General features: G+C 37.3%; 1 protein-coding gene across 2 annotated transcripts in view; it reads left to right on the top strand.

Moving 5' to 3' along the window:
* Positions 1 to 3,049: 3,049 nt before the first annotated feature.
* LOC124233466 (glutaminase kidney isoform, mitochondrial) overlaps positions 3,050 to 22,073 on the top strand; it is a 79,919-nt gene continuing 60,895 nt past the window's right edge. Inside the window, exons 1-3 of one of the 2 annotated variants that reach the window (XM_046650569.1) lie at positions 3,050 to 3,676; positions 17,939 to 18,035; positions 18,397 to 18,518. In XM_046650569.1, coding sequence (XP_046506525.1) covers positions 3,279 to 3,676; positions 17,939 to 18,035; positions 18,397 to 18,518 — 617 coding nt within the window. In that variant the 5' untranslated portion in view covers positions 3,050 to 3,278. The remainder of the gene's footprint in view (positions 3,677 to 17,938; positions 18,036 to 18,396; positions 18,519 to 22,073) is intronic. The other variant, XM_046650570.1, reaches the window with a different exon arrangement.

Genomic DNA, 22,073 nt, shown 5'->3' with positions numbered 1-22,073 from the left:
TTGGAAATTATTGGTTTGTTTTCTAAAAAATGAAGTAAGTAAACGATCTCATTTTGGGGAGCTGGCTTCTTTTTAAGTGATATTTATGATTAGATGGTTTAAAACAATTCCCAGTTTGACTTTTCAATAATAGAAGTGACGACTAATCACACTGCACAACAAAATTATAACTATAATTATTATTATATATTATGTATTATATACATATTATATATTATATTATATATTATATATTATAACTATAATTATTATTATATCTAACAATTATGGAGTGCTACTGGCGTTGTTCTGAGTACTTTACACATATTGATTCATTTAATCCTCGTAACAACCCTATGAGATAAGATACCAGTATTATCCCCATTTTATAGATGAGGGATTTATAATACCCTAATATAGATCTAAATTCAGCTTTGGAAAAATAAGTCATGTTTGGCAGGGTTGGTCAGCGAGGCTAGGAAGTTGGCCAGTTAAAGCAGGAAACCAACAGAAGAAAGGGAAGTGGTAGCAGAAGCTTGTTTAGAAGTTTCCTGAACCTTATTCTCTAAGTAGAAGAATTTCAAACATAAAAACCTTAGGCATTTCTTTTAAGCTGTTGGTCAAAGGAGAATTATTTTCTATTTAGCTCTAGATCAATAAATAATAACATTTTAGTATTTGTGGAGGGCAAGATCAGGAAATTATATATAATCTTGAAATATTAGCCTTTTCTAATCTTCAAAAGAACACAGAAGCTCAGGAATTGTTCTAGTTAGAATAGATACAAAGTGCAGAAATTCCAGTTTTCTCTTTCCATGCTTGATTATCTTCTCAACGGCTATGGGAACACAATCTGTTGCGGGATAGCTGCACTTAACTGGTAGCAAAGAGGAAGTCTAAGAGGAGCTCTGACAACTTAGCCACTTGTTAATCTGGAGAGAAATTTCCTATTTTTAGATGTTTTGGTGGACTATCGTATGTGCATAAAATGTTTTTATAGAGATAGACTGTTTTATATGATGATATGATTTAATAGATAAATAATTAACCTAATGGAAATAGTAATTAACTCCAATTCACAGTACTAAAGTTGTATTTGACTAAAAAACCCCATTAAAGACTTAAAAAATGATATAAGATGAAGAATCAAGTGAAAGTATTAGTGAGTCACATTTTTAATCTATTTATAGTAGTTTCAATTTTCTGTTTATAACATCTTCATTGGTCTTCTCAAAGAAGGGGTTAAATTTCAGTGGACTCTAAGTTCTTCTAAATATTAGGAGTAACATCTGTCTACTCTTACCAGCTCATCCCTGAAAATAGAAACTCTAGAAAATAATCTATTGCTAAATTTACTTTCTATATTTGTTAAGTATACTATAAGGTATTTAATCCTTTAAATATTGGAAAGAATTTTCATAGGAAAATTAGAGAATCTAAAAGAAAAACAAGGAGGAAAATAATAACAGAATTTGTCAATAGCTTGGATGTAGTAGAGAGAAAGGAGGCAGGCAGTCAAAATTGATAACTAGTTATATGCATAGTTATATCTATCTAAGAGATTGGACAATATACAGGCCTATGTCATTGATAAGTCAGATTAGAAAGGTTAGGAAGATGTAGTATTTGTTACCTTTCCTCCAAAACTTGATATTCCTTTTCCTGAATATACTATTACTTTGACTCATCAAATTTTAGTGAAAAGTAATATTAAGTAGTAATAAAATCCCTCTAAATAATTTGCAATCATATTAACTTTTTTTAAGGTGATTAAATGCGTTACACATGATAGCTTTTTCCATGTTCTTCCAGTTAAGGAGCAGACAGAAAAAACTTAAACATGGCAAGACCGTGATATGCCAAAGGTCACATAACCTGTGAGTACAGCCTATTATTAATCTAGTATAATATTTTAAGATTCATTAGATTACTAAATCTGGTGATCAATTAATGACGCACCTGACACACACCCTTCCTGTTTCATAAAAATCATCCCATTAACCTTTGTGGATCTATGCGTTTAAACCTAAGTGTTTCAGGACATCGTCTGAAAACATTTCTGGCGTGGAGTGGAGTGTATCTGTAGGCTCAGAGAAAAATTCAGTTTTCAGATCCTTGGCTCTTTTACTACAAGTCCAAAAGGATAAATGGATAAAGTAATACAGTAGTAGGAAACGATTTAGAGAACCAGTATTAGGATGCTTCTATTTTAAAACGATGAAGCAGCTTTTAAAACAGACAAGTATCTACAATTTTGCTTTCAGCAAACTAGTGTTCAAGGAATCATTGCTGTTCAAAAATAGTTTTGAGATGCTGATGTAAATTAAAAAAAAATATTTTTTAAAAAGGAAAGCAGTCGTATTCTGGCATTTCCCTCTGTCTTTGCCCTCCCCTAGAACTCCAACCCTTCACATGGCTAAGTCGCATAGCTGAAAGGATTTTGCTCATTTTTTCCAAAACACTTCACATCTGGGTAGTCGCCAACCATGGAAAGTTTCAAGTAAATGCAACATTTGGGAGAGGGCCGAGGCTCCTCTAGGGCAGCCTTCTCGGGCCCGCGTCCCTCAGTCGCGTCGCCACACGCCCTCACCAGGTAGCCGAGGGCCAGCTGCAAACTTGGACCAGCCAAACTCCGACGGCCCGGCCGGACGCCAGCTCCGGCCAAAGCCAATGACCGCCGGCCTCTCGGCTGCGGGGGGCTCTTGCTCATCAGTCTCCCTAGCAGTTCGAGGCCCCACAGTCCCGGAGCCCCTGTGCTTCACAGATGACGAGACCCCGAGACCCCAGCTCCCAACTAGGGCAGCATCGGAGCTGGTCACGAAAGAGGAACGGGCTACTCAGGACCCGGCCCAACTCCCCCGTCTCACACGTCAGTGTGACTCTTCTCCCCGTCCACCGCCGGTGCCCCGCCCAACTCTTCGCGCACCCGGCGCCGAGAGAAGTTTGACTGCTCTAGTAACCAATCAGAAGAGAGGTCGAAGAGCTGAGCCAATCAGAGCAGGCGAAGGGGGCAGGACGCCGGCGTTCTCCCGCCCCCGCCAGGGTGAGCGGGGAATGTCTCCGGCCCTCCCCTGCGCTTCAGCCTCAGTGCGGAGCCCTCAGGGGTGAGAAGAAGAGCGGTAGCGGGCAGCTCAGGAGCGGCAGCGGCGGCTGCGGGAGCCGGAACCACACCCACGTCCCTCTCCTTGTCCTCTCTTGCCCTCTCGGCGTCCTGCGGGAGACCGCGTTCCCGGAGGAGAGCGGCCGCCCACGCCCCGAGCATCCTCCCCTGTCCTGCGGGCACTGACAGACTCGGCGGCATGATGCGGCTGCGAGGCTCGGCGATGCTGCGGGACCTGCTCCTGCGGCCGCCCGCCGCCGCCTGCGCCGCTCTGAGGCGGGCGCAGCCCCTCGGCACCTTGAGCCGGCGCCCCCGCGGCGGGGGACGCGCGGCTGCGAGCTCGGCGGCCGCCGCGCGGCTCTACCCGTGGTGGGGCGGGGGCGGCCGGCCGGCGGGACCCCTAACGCGGGGCCTCTCCAGCTCCCCCTCGGAGATCCTGCAGGAGCTGGGCAAGGGGGGCACGACGCCGCCGCCGCAGCAGCAGCCCGGGGCTACCCCGCCCGCGGCCCCGCCGGCGCCTGGCCCCAAGGACGGTCCCGGGGAGCCGGACGCGCTCGGCAACAGCGAGGGCAAGGAACTGGTGGCCTCAGGCGAAAAGTGAGTGTCTCGGCGAGACGAGGAGGCCTAGTCCCGCGTGGGGCCCCGGCTCGGGAGGGGCCTGCGGGGGGGTGGGAGGGGAGCGGAGGTTCGAGAAAGAGAAAGAAAGAGATGTCGGGCGGCCTGCGCCGTCTGCGCCATGTGATTAGGCCCGGCCCCGCCCGCGCCCCTCAGCTCGGCCCACACTTCCCTTCCCCGTTCCCGGCGCGGGCCGCCAGCGGGGAGCCGCGAGGGGCGGCCCGGGCCCCCGCCCCCGCCGCCGCCCTGGAGCTGCGGCTGCCCGGCCCGCGCCGCCTGCTCCGTGCCCGGTCCTGGCTGCAGCGCCTGGCGCCCGCCCAGCCCTTGGTGGTGATGCCACACGAACGTCTCCAGCGAGTGACATTTGGGAGTCGGGCGTTGAGCAAAGCCTCTGCCTCCCTGACTCGTCGCTTTTCCAGGCTCGAGTGTCCTCTCAGCCTGCCCTCCTTCGATCTCTGCCACCATCATTTTGGAAGCCTCTATAGCCGAGTATGCTTAGTATTTCTGGAGTGGCCCCTGCAGGCCTGAGTAGAGCCATCTGGGGCACCGGAAATAGTGTTTCTGAAACGAGGTGAGGAAGAAGAGAGTCATGTGGCCGAGAAGATGGGGCACGCAGTACAGACCACCTGTTTGCGCTGGGGACCAGCTTTGGCCTGTCTGATGTCTTCCATGAAATGGGCGCATTTTTGGGGTGGGGGGAGTCAAAATAGCCAAGATGAAATGTGATGGGTAAAACTAACTGAAAAATCCGAGGAAAGTAGCTTTTGTGATTTAAATTGTGGTAGGATGTTAACTCATCTATACTGCACAGCAATTTAATCTTAAAAGTGGTTTTTCTTACATAATTTCCCGGATATTTTGTTTTGTGTGGTATAAATGGACACAAACTTTGTTTTCCCAATGTGAGTAAAAGTATACCTGTCTGCCCTCTTTATACCCTTCTGTTTTTCTGACTTTGTACTGACGTTATGTGACTGTTTTGTCTCCCTTTTACTGATGTTACTACTATCTCCAGCTCCGGAGTACCTTAAGTCAGGCTGAAAGAGTGATTCTTAAACTTTCAGTCTCAGGCCTGCATAATATTTCCTGTAATTGAAGTTGGCACCTTCCTAAAACATTCCAATCTGAAGTTGTTTTCCCAGACTGAAAAACGTTATTTAAAAAAAATCATTTGGTGATGGGCAAAATTTGTAGTATTCTGTGATAATGGTTTTGTGCTGCGAAGTAGCCTTATGACCGTGGGCAGATCATTTAACGTCTTTGGTTAGATGATTCATATCCCTTCAAGTTCTAAAAAGCTGGACTTTTGTTAAATTTCTACCTCTCTAATGTTTTTTAGGGACTAGAATATGTGTGCTTAATCTTATCTGATACTCAGTTTTGCCTTGACATCTGGTTTACCAGGCATGTAACTAGTTTAAATACGCTCAGAGTGACAGAATTGCAAAATGCAATTATTAACATTTAAAAATCCTTAAAGGTCCTAGGATGGGAACTGCTTTCTTTCCATTGAAAATATGTCTTTCATTGTCTCTTCAGTGACGCTAGTGTCCCTCTTCCGCTTTGTCAGATAGGAAATTGAGCTCCTTTTGTGATTTACATGTTTCCCAGAAGCTTTTAGCTTCATTGCCTTCTAAATAAGAAATCATTTCGTAGCAATAATTTTGAAACACTATTTTGGCTAATACTTATTGACAGCCCTCTATAAAAACTGTCCCATCCTGTGCCTGCTAACCTCCAAAGAAAACCAGTCTAGGGAGGGAATCCTTCAAGAATATTTGCTCAGATACTCTGGAAGTTCAAATTGCCAATAAGATAACCTTGTTTACCATAGTTCAAAGGAGTTTATTTTTTTGCCACCAAAATTTGAAGTAATAACTAGATTGGTTCAGGAGCAATCCAAGTATCTGATAATCCTGAGAGTTTTCAGTCAGTGTTATCAGGAGTGAACCCCAACTATCTCCAATTTACATATAAAGTGAGGAACGCTGGCTTCAAGATTGAAACAAAATTTTAATCTGGTTAACGATTCTATTTCTTGAATGATTTGGTTTTCAAATGTAGCTTTCCTCCTTTGACCCCTTCCATTTTGCCTTTATGTGATAAACGTTTCTCTTATTCTGGGAGGTAAGCCTCTAGTTGATCCTGTTATCCTGTCTAATGCTCAGCTTCCAAAGCATAGGTCATCCCTCAGTCAGCATGCCACCTGGAATGCCAGCACTCAGGACTCTGGCAGGTCTCATAGAGTGTAATTAAAAGAAATAGCCCCATGAAAATTAAAGGAGCTAACATTTTGTAAAAGGCTTAAGGCAGTATTTGGCTTTTGTTAAATACTACATAACTGTGTATTAAATAAGAGTAAAATTGCTTCATTTATTGTAAAACCTGACAAAGACATTAGCCTTTGAATTTTAGGGTCACACATGAGAAATTTCTTTTTGTTTTTCTGTTTCCAGAAAAAAATTTCTCTTGAGAAATTGTTGTATTTCTTATATGAAACTATAATCGTGTGCTGCGATCAGTGATGGACTGCAAATACGACAGTGGTCCCATAGGATTAGTACCATACAGCCTAGGTGTGTAGTAGGCTATACCATCTAGGTTTGTGTAGGTGACGTTCACACAGCGACAAAATAGACTGACGTCAAATTTCTCAGCACATATCCATGTCGTTAAGCGATGCATGACTGTATGTGGGTTGCACTGTTTACCTTTTTGCCCTGCTTGCCAGTAAGCTCAGAGTGAGTGTAATACTGAACCATAGCAATTTTATTAGTTCACATGGCTGGGATACTTTTCCCCCTTTCCTTGGTCTGACTTTATGTTTTATTAACCTTCCCATATTGTATTCTGGAAGGAGTTGGCATATAAGCAAGTTATCTACCTACTTTTTGTTCCATTTGTTCACCTCTTTGAACCATTGTCATCATAGGCTGTGCCATCTCCTTCAACCAACTTCAATTCTGGTTTAGGTTCCTGGTTAGGTTAAGATTTTACTACTATCTTAAATATTTTATGGAAAAAATGTAATGTCTTTGCTCAGTTTTCCCTCCAGTGCTCTTATTTAATTTTGTTAACGTCATTCCATTATTTTGAAAACCACTTTGCTTGCCTCTCTTCTCTTTAAATGGTTCTCTTTGCTTTCCTGGGGGTTGTGGGGTTTGCTCACTGGGTAAACTCTGAGCCTGAGGTCTCTGCTTCTTCCCACTTGTCTGCCTTCTCAACAGCATATGCCTTCTCTCAGCTTTGACTCTCATCTTTGTGTAGGTAATATTTCATCTCTTATCCAACCTCCGTTTCCACATTGGTCTCCACATATCTGATGACTTAAATTTGAAATCTGTACCTTCATATCCATTCTTTTGTCTCATTTCAATCTATTTTGTGTGCTGTTTTGAGATTAATCATAGAGTTTTAATTTCAAAATATCACTGTCCTTCCAGAAAACCAATACAGACTGGAATGAGCAATGTATCAAAGTCACAAACCATGCTATAGCACTCAAGGTTCTTGAGTAACCTTTATGCCAATGCTTGCCCATTGGCATAAAATGGGTGTTTTTATCACAGTCTTCTCTGTCAAGTGTAGCATGCTTCATTTCTGAAATGAAAAGCCCAGAAGTATATATCCTATCTTAGTGAAGGGTCCCTGGGAAGAGTCGGCAGGTGGGGAAGAGAGGGCATTTTTAAGTTATTTTTTGTTTGGGCATTTTATTGTTTAATTAGAAAGGAAAAGAGAGATAATAGAGAAGGACTAGGCTGGGAAAATATCAACACATGTATACTCTTTAGAAAATAGGTAATTCATACAGGGTACGATATTGAAAGTATTCCATTAAAACAACAATGAGATCATTTTTACTCTATCAGATTGGCAGATGTTAAGTCAAATCAAGTGATGCAAAGGGTGTGGAAAATAGGAACTCTTACATTGCTGGTAGAAGTATAAAATTAGTTCATCTATTCTGGAGGGCATTTTCGTAGTATGTTAAAAGCTGCATAGTTATGATGCAATAATTGTACATTTACTCATCTACACAAAGTCAGGGCATTCTTAAAATACATTTTTAGTTAAATAAGCATATTTAAAAATATATTAAAAGTGAAAGTGAAGCAAAAATGACTTCAGTTAGCTTCACATAGTATGCGTTTGTTTGTGTGGTTCATATTTATTCTTAGATGGAAAGTGAGGGGCAAAGAATTAATTGCATGCTGTGAGAATTGAATTTCAAAGTAAGATTAAATAGCTCTGCTTTTCAGCTGGGTCTATAGAAGAGTACTGATAATAGATTTGAGACAGTATTTGGCAGATAAAGAGTGTATTTTGGAATTGAAAAACAGAACCTTATTGAGATAGGTGACAAATTATATTATGATCCCTTAATAATAATTTGCTTTTAATTTGTAAAAGTGAACAGTTTTACAATTCACTTGAACTAAAATGAAGATTAAAAGTATATTTAATTTTCGAGGAGGGGCTTCTCAGTGAACCTCTCAATCATTTTATTTGTGATTTCCTCAATATTAAAAATTTTTTCAGGGCCGGCTCCATGGCCGAGTGGTTAAGTTCGCGCGCTCCGCTGTGGTGGCCCAGGGTTCAGATCCTGGGCGCGGACATGGCACCGCTCGTCAGGCCACATTGAGGCAGTGTCCCACATCCCACAACTAGAAGGACCTGCAACTAAGATATAAAGCAGAGAAAAAAAAAAGAAGAAGATTGGCAACAGTTGTTAGCTCAGGTGCCAATCTTTAAAAAAAAATTTTCTAGGTTACAGTTATCAGTGAGTTTTAGTTTTGTTTTAATGGCAAGTCATAACATACATCATAACAGTTTTTGCTGCCTTATGTTTACATTAAACCACACTCGTCTGTTTAGCCATTGATGCATCTGTACATGATCTGTAATTAACGCACTGCATGCTACTAATTAATTTTTAGATGAAATTCATGGAAAGAACATGAATAAGATCCTCAAGCTTAGTCTCCTTGAATTTTAGCTGCTTGTTTTCAGGCTTTACTGTTCTACAAAGAAGACTGCCTACCTCAAAATCAGCTAACTCAGGAAGTGACTACCAAAGAGAATTCAGTCTTTTTTGTGAGACAGTATGTAGGGAAAAGTAATGGTGGTGGGGGGGTTGCACGATTCTAGTCTGAAAAAGATAAATGTCACCTTGAAGAGAAATTTGTTGAAGATATTTGTGAGTTTCTTCAAGTTTAAAACATTGTTTGACATCAGTAAAAAAGCTCTTCTCCTTCCTTGTGATACGGAGGTGAAGAAAAATTATGGCGGTAGAAACTGAAAAGCTAATTGTAGGATTTGCATTCTTTAGGGAGCTCAATCTTTAACTCCTGTGTGAACCAAGGAGTTGCCTGTCTGTGCCTTTTCACCTTTTGAGTCATTTGCTAGTAAGAGGAGTGCTTAAAGCAGAGTGAACAGACATATTATAAAAATGTCTCCTCATTATTGATATCTCTAAGTGAGATAAATAGCTTTCAGGTAGAGACACTTACTATGATTTTATCCTGGATCTGCTCAGGTATAAAATTGCTTTGGTTATGAAACAGGGTGCATATGACTGATTACTGCACTCGCTGATTTTTGTGACCACCTACAATGCAGTAGAAGCAAAATGTTAACGTGTCTTGGCTTCCTTTAAGAAGTATTCTCTTGGTGGTGTGTAACGTTATTGCTTACTGGTTTCTAAAGAAATGTTTATAGTGAGAACACTAATTTTAAAACATAGAATTAGTGATACTGCATAATGAACAAAAATTGATAGCTTTCAGGATTTAGAAATATGTTTTTGGGGCCGGCCCCGTGGCCGAGTGATTAAAGTTCACACTCTGCTTTGGCAGCCCCCAGGGTGTTGTGGCTTCCACTCCTGGGTGTGGATATGGCACCGCTCGTCAAGCCATACTCACGTGGTATCCCACATAGCACATCCAGAAGGACCTATAAGTAGAATATACAGCTATGTGCTGGGGGGCTTTGGGGAGAAGAAGAAGAAGAAGAAAAAAAAAAAAGATTGGCAACAGATACTAGCTCAGGTGCCCATCTTTAAAAAAAATTACTATTAAAAAATTTTTTTGCCTACTAATTTCTGGTGCAGCCTCTAAAGAAGATTTTAAAATTATCATTTGATGCAGATATTTTGAGTGACACAGGCACTTCCTTAGATTCTTGGTGGAAGTTATTGAAAGAGTACAGACTTTCTGAAGAACAGTTTTTAAACTATATGAAGAACTTTAAATATATTCATACTCTTTTAGGGACCTAGGCTAACAAAATAAACTGAGGTGTAGAAAGAAGATGTAGAAAGATTTATTCACTAATATTTTTGGCACAGTATTATGCATATTAGAGAAAAGTGGGGAACAACTTGTGTTCACCATTATTGAAATGGTTAAGTAAATTATGCTACATCCAGTTAAGAGTCTTATTCAGTCATTTAAGAAGTATACAGATACTTTTTAGGGATATAAGAAAATAACATGTTAAGCCAAAAGTTGGAATACAAAATTTTCTGTGTGATAAGATCTCAAGTGTTCTTAAGCTTTTAAAAAATGCTTAGGAAAAGTAATAAAGAGAAATAAGGTGAAATGATATTAGCAGTTGTAAGAAGATATTGTTTTTCCTGCCTCCTTATAGTTAGTTTTAATATTTCTCATGATTTCTGTAATCAGAGGAACCACACCTGTTAAATCTTAAACTTGTAAATCTCTACTCTGCTGTCCTAGTGTGCTATCCTAATACCCTGTTTCTGGTACGTATGGCAGTAAGCACCATTACATTGGAAAAAGTTGTGAAAAAAGATTATGAATAGATATGTACAGCTCCTGTTTATCAGCATTATCCAGTTGTATTCATTATTATCCTCAAACATAAAAGTTTTTAATTTGTAAACTATTCCTAGTGTAAGTCTCCTTAGAAAATGTTGCATATTTTTCTGCCATATTATAATGAATGCAGCTTAACATTTCTTGTTCAACTTATTTTTACTATAAGGGAACATTACTATACTGTGTGCTAAAATACACTGATGCTCTAAGGCAAGTGTTGGCAAACTTTTTCCCTGAAGAGCCAAATAGTACATATTTTTGGCTTTGTAGGCTATCTGGTCTCTGTTAACAAACTATTCAAATCGGCTGTTGTAGCAAAGCAGCCATAGTGCATAAATGAATAGGCATGGTCGTATTGCAATAAAACTTTATTTACAAAAACAGATGTCCTCTGCTGTATTTGCTGTTCGTGGCCCCTACACTAAGCTGTATTTGGTTGTGTAAGATGTTCCCTAAATACCCTGATTGGTTCTGCTTTGAATATGTTTGTTCTTTTGTGAATTTTTCTATCTTGCATCAGTTGCTACATCTTGTTTCTGTCCTTCATGTCTGCACTTTAGCTATTGTCTCTCTCTCTCACTTTCTGTACCCAGTTTCCCTTAGCTTTTGAAAAAGATTGTGGTAAAATACACATACATAAAATTTACTGTTTAAAACATTTTTAAGTGTACAGTTCAGTGGCATTAAGTATTCCTCTTACTTTTTTAAAGAACCCAGATAATTAAGCTTTATGTGTAAAATGCGTGTACATGGGTCCTTTATGTATACAGAGTTCCTGAGTGAGTGAAGTTTATGGTCTTTAATATAGGAATTTAGGAAGACGTCTATTTTTAGCAACTCAAAAAGTGAGAATTAGAGTTGGAAGTGGCTTTAAAGATATCTAATTCCACCTCTTTTTACATGTTTTATAAACTTCCCACAGATATTAAATGACCTAACCAGGTTCATACAATATTAGGACTTATTGTTTTTTAATCTAATATTAGCAGATTAATAAAATACTTAATTGAATTGATTACTTTTTTTAGGTTTGGGATTGGAAGAGACCTTAAAAACCCATCTACCCAGCTGATTTTTTTTTTTTTTTTCCTCTTCTGTTGTATTCCCTACAGGTTGTTGTTCATCTCTGCTTGACTACTTCCTTGACAAGAGAGTCGCTGCCTTAGAAGGCAGCCAGTTCCATTTTCAGAGCTATTTTGTTTTTCCTTATGTGTAGCTGAAGTTTGCTTTTCATTAACTTCTACCTATATATTTTAGTTATTTCAAAGAAGTCATCTCTAGTGGGGTAGATTGTAGTGATAGAATTCACATAATATCTGTACATTGACAACTAGAATAATTTATTAAAGGATACTTGACTGAGGGTATACATTGTTGGAAGGACTAACAGACTTCCCCGTTAGGAACTTGATCTGCCCAGCTCCTTGTCTTCCAGTGGGAGAAAGGCAGACTCCCCCTTTTGGTTAGACTTCTAAAGCTGTACACATGGACAAGTTGCCCTCAGTTGATACAGATAGCCTGGCCACTTCCTCACATAAAGCTGGCTTTTGTGCTTCTTACTTTGGCTTGCTCTTGAATAAATTTCAGTACAGCCCAATCAAAACAGCAGCCCTAATTTGATATAATCTCATCCTCGCTTTGTAGAGGATGCAGTTTTAACAAGGCAGAACAACAGTTTACTCATCTAACATAAGTAATTCACCTGTTAGCCTTTTGGCTAGAAAGTCTTCCGTATGTAAGGAGTCTCATCTTTCATTCTTCTGAATGAACTCCAGGTATTCCTCCTAAAATGGAGTGTTAGCAACTGAGCACAGTTGGTGTGGCATAGCAGGAAGAATCTGAGACTAGGAATTAAGGACCAGCTTTCTAGGACTAATTCTAGTCTAGCCACTTAAGAGTTGTGTGACATTGGACATGTTGCTTGACTTTGAGACTCTGTCCTTATCTGTAAATTGGGGACAGTTGGCCCACCTTGCTTTACCACATAGAGTTTTAAGATAAAACAACAGAAAGTCCTTTTTTTACAAAAAGCCACAAAAGACGTAAGATTTTGTTTTTAAATTCCACCAGTAGCCTTGGGGCAAAATGACTTGGAGGATGAGCAGATTTTTTCACTTTGTTAGGCTTATAATGGTATATGGCCACCCTCAATTCAACTTTCAGCCTCACAGATTTAAGCTACTAATTTGCTTGTGTTGATGGACACTTACTGTCAGACCCCTCTGAATTCAAAATGATAAACTGATTTAAAAACAACTCCAAATATTTTTTAAAGATCATTGTTTTAAAATGAAGACATAAATAAAAACACCAAAGTATTCTTTTGTGTTCTATTAGTGGAGCTCGTTTATTTTTTTAACCTAGTTGAAAAAACAGTTTTTTACTATCTGGTAGATTTAGCATACTAAAACTATGTGTTTGGGTTATGTGGGATTTGACACCCTACCCCCGCCCCCCAAAAAAATTTAGATAGGCATTTACCCCAATCTTGAAGCCTTATAGCTTGGAGGGGTCAGGTAATATGAAACATTATTTAACGAAATAAAGCAGTGTAGTTGGTTTCAATTTTTTCCCTCTTCTCCTTTTGCTGTTTTTAGTAAAGACTTGCTTTTCATTTTCATCCTTTCGTTTGATAGTAGAGGTTTTTCTTTTATAAAATTTTGGAACTGATGAGGATGTATTTTCAGTATTGCTCCTAATTATAAATTATAAATTTTCTTGATTTCTCCCACCCGCCAAGGCAAAATTGAATGTTATTTTATACTTCCTAATACCTTTCTTAGACTTCTGTCATAGTACTTTGGCCACATTACTGTAGTCTTGCCTCTCCTAGGTGGCAACCTTACTTTGTTCATCTTTATATCCCCGATGGTTGGCACATTATACGCTGTATAAGAAAATTACAAAACTTAGTGATGCACTCAGTGTGTGCTAAAAAGAGGATAGAGAACCCCATTGGGGAAAACCCTCTGACACAATTGGAATGATCATTGATACCTTTAAGGTTTAGGAAGAGTAATGTTGTAGACAGAAGGCATATATAGGTAAAAAGTAAAGGTGAGATAGCAGGGCTTATTTATAGGTCGGTGAGTCTAGTCAATTACATTGGTGAATTATAAGTGATAAGTTAGGAATAGATTGTACAAAGTCAAGTTATAGAGAACTGAATACCAGACTGAGGAATTTTAATTGTCTTTTGGTATTGGGAAACTGGTTGATCAGTAAAATAAACAAAGACAGTGCCTCTTTTCATGTTGTAGAAGTTGGCCCTGAATTTAAACTCCATATGTAAATTTTGGGGAATGGTCTCCTCATTTATTGGTTGATTTATATAGATCTCTCTCAACCCTGAAAGTTAGGTGTTTTAACAGCTCATGGGTAGAAACAGGCACCTTAATTCATATATTCTGTGCTCTAGCTGTTTGCTGTTCTTTGTAAACACCCAGTGAATGCTTACCTTCATGGCTTTGGATCGTTCTGGTTCCTTTGCTGGAAATCGCTTTCTGTTGCCATGTTTCCAGCTCCTACCCGTCTTTCAAGTCCAGCTCAAATTCCATCTCTTCTAGAAAAGCTTAACTTTAGTCCACAGTGAAGTAATTTTTCAGTGATAGGATCCCATAGTTCCTTTCTTGTAATTCCTTGTAATGTACGTCTCCTCTTTCCCTTTTAGACTGTAAGCAATGGCTAACATAATGCTGTACATATTTTAGATGCCAGTTAAATACATGGGATTTTTTTTCTGTTTTTTTTAAAGAAGTCATTTTTATTTTTAGGCAGGTATTTTATGAAGGTAAAGTAGGGAAAGGAATGGGAAAAGAAGGAACAAAATGATGGTGAAAGGATCTTAAAGGCAGAAATTAGAAAGGAAATGAGGTAGAATAAAAGGGAAGGAATAGGGGCTGGCCCCGTGGCCGAGTGGTTGAGTTCGCGCGCTCCGCTGCAGGCGGCCCAGTGTTTCGTTGGTTCGAGTCCTGGGCGCGGACATGGCACTGCTCATCAGACCACGCTGGGGCAGCATCCCACATGCCACAACTAGAAGAACCCACAACGAAGAATACACAACTATGTACCGGGGGGCTTTGGGGAGAAAAAGGAAAAAAATAAAATCTTTAAAAAAAAAAAAGGGAAGGAATAATAAGGTATGAAACAAGGATTTTTCTGTGAATTTCCTAATCTTCCCCTTACGTCCTATTTTAGTTGCTGAGTGTCATAACCATTTTATGTTTTTCCCTAGGGAATGTGGAGGGTTTACTTGGGTTTATCAATAATTGTTGATGTTACAATTTGAAAGCCTGCTATAATAATATTTTTTTGTCATTAAAACTTAAGTTCTTTTCAAGGATTTCCTAGTTACTGTATAGCTACTGAAAACTGCAGTTATTTCAGCTTTTGAATTTTAATGGTAAAGCACATTATTGTGAAACGTTGCCACAAAGCCATATTAAATTTGTGGAGAGAAGAGGGAGTAATGTCAAGAAATATCTCTGGAGTACTACCTATTTGAAAATTTGGGGAGAATCTTTATATTTGTGGGCTCACCAGACTGTTGAAGTGAACTCATTCTCAAATCAGAGTCTGAACTTTTAAATGCTAAGATAGGTAGTACTTTCTTTGTATCAGTTTTGACCGTTTATTGTGTGGGCCTATTTTATAGGGATGACTTAAATCTCTCCTGTGGATAAAAATCAGTTTCTTGTCCAAAAGCAAGTAAACATTTACATTTTTTGCTTGCTGTGGCAATAACATGGTTATTTTAATTTTTTGCACTATGTACCATAAGCTAAAGAAGTGTATATTTTATGTTATTTACATAGCTTTTAGGCAAAGCAAATACCATTTACTAGTGTGATAAATAGAAAGCTTATTCTGCAGTTTTTGAAAATGATAAACTACCACTATCTAAAGTTTATTTGACAAACCATTTTCTGTAAATAATTGGTCTGTTATTTTCCACTGATTTTTTTGACAGCTGGCTCAATTTTTCTTTAAATATTAAGTCATCATTGTTGTTGAACACTGTTCAATGATTTTAGATCAGCGTAAGACCTAGAAAAATTGTACCTTATAAAAGTCATAACTAGCTAGTAAGTTTGAGAGCCAGTGTATTGTAGTGGTAAATAGTTTGGACTCTGGAGCCAGAGAAATGGGGGTTCTAAATACATATTTGCCCCTGTGCAGTCTTGGAAAGTTTCTTGACCCCTTTGAGCCTCTGTTTCCTCATCTGTGAAATGGGGATAGGGTCATTCATTTTTTTCAAGAAATAATAAATTTATTGAGTTTCTACTGTGCACCAGGAACCATACTATATTTTGGATAATAATAGTACCTCCTATCATAAGATCATTGGAGGGATTAAATTTGAATGCATGTAAAACACTTAGCAGAGTATTTAGGACATAAATGATCAATAAATTTTAGCTCTTATTGTTAAAATATCCCAAATACCTTTTTAAAAGTTCTGTAAGAGCCTAAATTGTGATAATCCTATGTGTTAGTTTTTTAAAAACATTGGCATGAAAGTCATATATTTCAAGGTTGACCCTGAAAACTAAGTTGGTGTAATAGCTTTGAGAACAAGTATAAATGATATTAATACTAACAGTAATGTTTCTTTAGGAGAAATTTTATATATGTGTTTATAAATGTACATACTATGAACCAACTCTATATTTTGTTGTCTTCTTAAGGTAGAAATATATGGACTACTAACAGTAGGAAAGTAATTATATTAGGAAATAATTGAATACAAGTGGTCTTACTCAAGTATGGAATTATTATGTAATCTTTGGGTAGTCCAGGAAACATTTAGACACCTAGAAAAGTTTTTTTTTCTTTTAGATTGGCACCTGAGCTAACATCTTGCCAATCTTTTTTTTTTTTTCTTTGCTTTTTCTCCCCAAATCCCCGTAGTAGATAGTTGTATACTTTTAGTTGTGGGTCCTTCTAGTTGTGGCATGTGGGATGCCGCCTCAACATGGCCTGATGAGCGGTGCCATGTCTGTGCCCAGGATCCAAACTGGCAAAACCCTGGGCTGCCGAAGTAGAGTGCCCGAACTTAACCACTCGGCCACAGGGCTGGCCCCAGGAAAAGTTCTTTTTAACAGTATAAAAACACGATTTTAAACAGACCTACACTATGTGACAGTTTATTTTATGGAAGTAATATATACAATTTTCCAATGAAAATTGCCATTATACCTATAAATAGTCTGGAATTGACTGTATTAAGTTCTGAATTTAAGAAAACAAGTATTCCCTCCTTCTTTTTGCTCTCTTTCTAGTTTTCTCTCTTGGTTTATTGAAACACAGGTAATGTTCTTTCCAGAATATTTTATGCATACACACATATATGTTTCCCTCTCCCATTTTAATAAATAGTGATGGATGAGGAGGCGATTGGTTACCTTAGTTCTGTAATCTTGAGAACATCACTACAATACTTAATGATAGTCATTGATGTTCAAAGTAACAAAATGTGTGTTTTAGTTTCAGAGCCGTAAAAAAGACATTTAGCAGGTTTATTATAGTTTGTTTACTTGCAAGCTTTTCAGTGGCTAGGAAAAAATTTCTTGTTTAAATGTTTGGTTAATTATAGCATCTTATACTAGTTTATTTGTTAATGAAGATTTTAATGTATTTTTTACAGTGAAATTTTTATTCTAACAGTTTTTGTGGTTTGTGGCATCTGATCTATATATGTAAGCCTAGATCACTTTAGAAATAGTAACCACAACTACCATCAATTGAGAACTACTCTCTGCCAGGCAGTGTTAAAGATATTGAATGTATTGAGTCAGTTGATCCTCACAACCCTGTGAGGTAGGCGCTATTATCTAACTTTCTTAGATGAGGAAACTGAATCACAGAAAGGTTAATTAATTTCCCAAGATGACTCAGTAAATATTATAGCCAGGATTCAAGAACTTGTGTGCTAGTCTTTACTGTCTAGTACTTAATTGCTGTCTCCCCCAGATTTTACAATCATGTTAACTATGTGAATAATATATAAATAAAGTCATATTAATAAAACAACAACAAAACAAAGTGTTGGCTCTTACTTGAACATTTGCTGAGGTCTGTAAATAGTATTGAGTGATTGTATTAAGCTGTACAGAAAGTTATCATCATAACAGATGGCTGGGCATTAGTACCACAAGAAATGGTAATGAAGATTTCAAAACCTGAGATTAAACAATATCTGTATTCATTAATGAATCATCTTTTACGTTTTTTTTGAGTGTGGTTTCAGTAATACTGAATTGATTTTGGTAAATCAGCATTTATTGTGACAGTAGTCTTGAGTAGATCAACTCAGCTGTAGTCTGGATCAGTGATTATATACTAATAGATGTAGCTAAAATCCTCTTCACACAAGGATTAATTTATCTTCTTTTTCCTCCTTTAGTAAAATAAAACAGGGTCTGTTACCTAGCTTGGAAGATTTGCTGTTCTATACAATTGCAGAAGGACAAGAGAAAATACCTGTTCATAAATTTATTACAGTAAGTTTTTACATCTTTCTGTTTTAAGTTTTTAAAAATCAGTAATACTGGATCAGTAATATAATAATATTGAAATGTAGTTTTAAAGGTCATTTGACATGTAGATTCTGACTGACACTGTTTCTCTTATTATGTTTTCAAATTTTCATCATGCTCATTTCAAGGTAATCAGTGAAAGAAAATGAAAGAAACAATGAGAAACTTGTCCAGAAAGTGGGTAATAGTAAAGCTAAAATGCAATATACATATTCAGTTCTTGGGTAGAAGTTTTTATATACAGAAATAAAAACTTGTAGTTGGAATAAGCATATATATATTATTTGCACTATGTATTTACAAACTCTTATTTTTTTAAAAACAGGCACTCAAATCTACAGGATTGCGAACGTCTGATCCCAGGTTGAAAGAGTGTATGGATATGTTAAGATTAACTCTTCAAACAACATCAGATGGTGTCATGCTAGACAAAGATCTTTTTAAAAAGTAAAAATTTCTGCCAAACCTTTAATGGTGATTTGCTATGTTATATGGTGATTTTTCATTTTAAACAAAATTGCGTCTTTGAAGACCAGTGCTTCCTGTGTAACTGAAAAAGGGTTGGGAGGGGGGATTTATAAACATCAATTGTTTGAAGAACTGATGCGCATTAAGCTTCTGGAATACACTGGGGCTGAGAGTATACTTTGTTTGAAACTGCTCTAAGGAAATGTAGCTATCGCCGTTTCCAAGTCACAGTACCTGCAGATTGCATTCAGTCTGAATAGAGCACACACTTTGTCCTGTCGTGGCTTAAACTGATCTCCAGTTCCTCTGCATGTCTTGCAGGCTTTCTCAGCTTGGTCTCTGTTCTTTCCTACAAGGTGATTTAGATGATGTCATACAATGAGAAGGCTTCAGACAGTCTGTATTCCTTAGGTTTATGTATCTACATTGTCTGCTTCTCTCCTCTCTTCTTTCAGACATATTAATAAGTAGGCATTTGACTATTTTCATTTCCCTCAAAATATTTGAAAACCAAAGACAACTTGGAGATTAAGGCCTTGATACGGTCAAATGAGAATATTTTGACTTTCCTATATTTGCCTAACTGTTTATTATTTATCTTCATTAATATGTTCCTAGTAGTCTGATTACTTAATAATTTAATGGATAGCATGTTTGTAATGGATCCCAAAGAAGTAAATGGTATTTTAAACTACTAATAGTTAAGTGAAAATAGTATAGCACTGTAAACACTACTGTAAGACCTTGCCTTTTTCCAGACCGTAGACTTAAGTTGAGATAGATCTAAAGAGTTCCACCATTTACCTTGAAAGTTTATTTGTACATATGTATGTATTTTTATTTTTCTTTTGGGGGCTAGATGATTTGTTCTAGTTAGCTCCTGGGAATATCCTGGAGTTTTAAGTCATCTGAAGGTATAAGTATTGATCTGAGGTCCTCCAAAGTTTCCTGCGTGCATGGTGCACTGCTGACAATTTGGATTCTTATCTTTTCCCCGCAAGGTTCTTGATTCTGTTAACTCAGCTGACTTTAGAAAGTGTAGATTTTAGGTCCATGCTGGTATTGGTGTTAGGAGTTTTGAGTCTTCAGAAGCTATTTCTTTGTGGAGGGAAGGGAATCATTTCTAGTTAGCAGTGCCTTTGCAGTAGGGTTATTTTATTTTTAGTGTTCATGAACTATCTGTGCAAAGCACTCTTTCTTGATTTATGGTGCCTTCTGGGGAGTTATTTTGGCGTATCCAAGAGTGAAGTCAAAGAGATGGTAGGTGGATTTGTTGATAATAGGTATGAGGAATTACTTTGGAATTTTAAGTGAAAGCAGTATTTTATACCTTTTTAGTACTGTTTAAAATTTTTTTGTGCTTTGTAAACATGTTGCTGTGTTTAAATTTGAAATTAAAAGTAATTTAAATCCTGATTATGAATTTTAATCATAAAATTTTCTACCCATAATTATATAAAAATAACAATTACCATTATTTTAAACGCTAATTCAGTTTTTTAAAGAATTCATGATTGTAACACAGGCAGTTCTCAAGTTGACAAACGCTTAGAGGTCTATATGAACAGGCAGTGGAAAAGTCTAAGTCTAGAGGCATAGTGATTTCTCTTTTTATGCCTAGAATGAGGTGATTCAAAACATCTATTAACCTTTCAGGTCACCTGGAAAGGTGATTGCTCCAGAGAATTTCTTTCTCTGTTTTCAAAATAAGAGGTTTTCTAGTTAGTGTTGACAGAAATGAACTATCTCACCTCCATGCAGGTGGGAGGAAGATGTTATAATGGAATTCATTTTCGCAGAGAAGTAATTTATAAAGGTGGATAGGTTTGGTTGAAATCGGTGTGTTGATATTTTACCTAAAATATATTGTTAATATATTTAGCCTTTCAGGATAATCGGAGAAACAACTGTTATGTATGACATTTTTTTTAAATAGGAAAATGAGTCTAAGCATACATTTTGGAGCATATTATCTGCTTGTAAATTGGAGACTGCCTGTACCCATCTAGATATCAGTTGTTTTTAATGCTAATAATTAATACTAATAGATAGTAGAAAATTTGTGTTAAAAACGAATGTCTTATTTATTCATGCATTTTTAACCATACAAGTATTAAAACTATTTTTATGTGTGATCATAAGTTTTTGTTTTTTTCTGTTTTGGGGGAAAATAAATGGTAGTCATTGCATTTGTATGTTTGATTTTCTTAAAAAATTCATATCCATTATGTTATTTTACTAATGAAAAATCATATTTGAGATATTTTGTAAAACATTGATGTTCATTACAGTTGTTAATCATAAACACTTAAGAAGGAAAGAAAAATGATGATTATTCCCAATTTACAGATGAGAAAACTGAACAAAGCATGAGAAAGATGTGACTTGCTTAAGTGTGTAGGCAGTTCCTTCTCAGAGTTGTTTATAAGACTTCTAATTTTCTAGTTAGATTCCTGACATCTTTAATATAATAACTCTCAAGAAAAGCATTACTGTTCAGAATCTTGTCAGTGTGCAGTTAGACACTTCTGAGCGGCAAGATTGACTTTATTGGCCAGTAATTCACCTGTGAGGGTTGTTACTACAGCTCTACCAGCACTTTGTGATACAGCAAAAAAAAACTACCCGTTTCACTGAGTGTACAATTTTGGTAATTGTAAAGCCTCCTTCTAAAAGTGCTGATTAATTTTAAAGAGTTAAAAAGTAGTAGGTTGATCATTTAAATTTGTTTGACAGTCCTCATATTTTCTCATGTATAACTTGTTGAAAACTGAGGATGTAAATTTGATTTGATACAGATATACTGAGTTAAGATCAGGAATTGTTAACTTTTTTCTGCTGAGAAATATGTTCTTTGGTGTTTCTTACAACTTTTTTATGTGCAAGTTGAATTGCTATTTGAGACATTAAATCTTAAATCAATGGCAAAACAATATTTTTTAGATTAACATTGAAACTATCAGAAGACAATTTATCAAAGTTTATTGAAGTAAATATTTTTTATCTCTGGGATGGCAATTATTTCTATATCTATAGGTTAATAATGGAAATTAGGACTACAGTTTTTTCACGTTGTAAGTGGTGCACATCTTTATCGCTGAAAACAACCTATTTTATTTTAAATCCTTTAATTTTATGTTGACCAAGTGCATATATATCCTGGAGTTTCTTATAGTTAAAATGTGATATCTGGCTTTTAATTTTAATTTGGTGTTTCACTGAGAACAACTTGAGATATAAAAATTTCTCTTTTACTGTGGACTGAAAAAGAAATACTGTATCTACTCCATTTATTAGTACAGATTATTTACTTTGCAAGTTACTCATAGAGTTTTCTTATCTGTAAAGTGGAAAATCTTCCTTCTCAAAATGCTGATGTTTTGAGGGTTAAACAGGATGAGTAGTACTTGAAACTTAGAACTTTTTTTTCCTCTTCCCCAAAGAAGCTGGTAATATAGCATCAAATCACTTACCTGTGAGGAATCTACATAAAAAACTTTCCATAGTTAATGAATACTTCAGCTGTACACATCT

The sequence above is a fragment of the Equus quagga genome, unplaced genomic scaffold (genome assembly GCF_021613505.1).
Source record: "Equus quagga isolate Etosha38 unplaced genomic scaffold, UCLA_HA_Equagga_1.0 203_RagTag, whole genome shotgun sequence".
NCBI lineage: Eukaryota > Metazoa > Chordata > Mammalia > Perissodactyla > Equidae > Equus > Equus quagga.
This window is presented reverse-complemented; position numbering and strand designations above follow the sequence as displayed.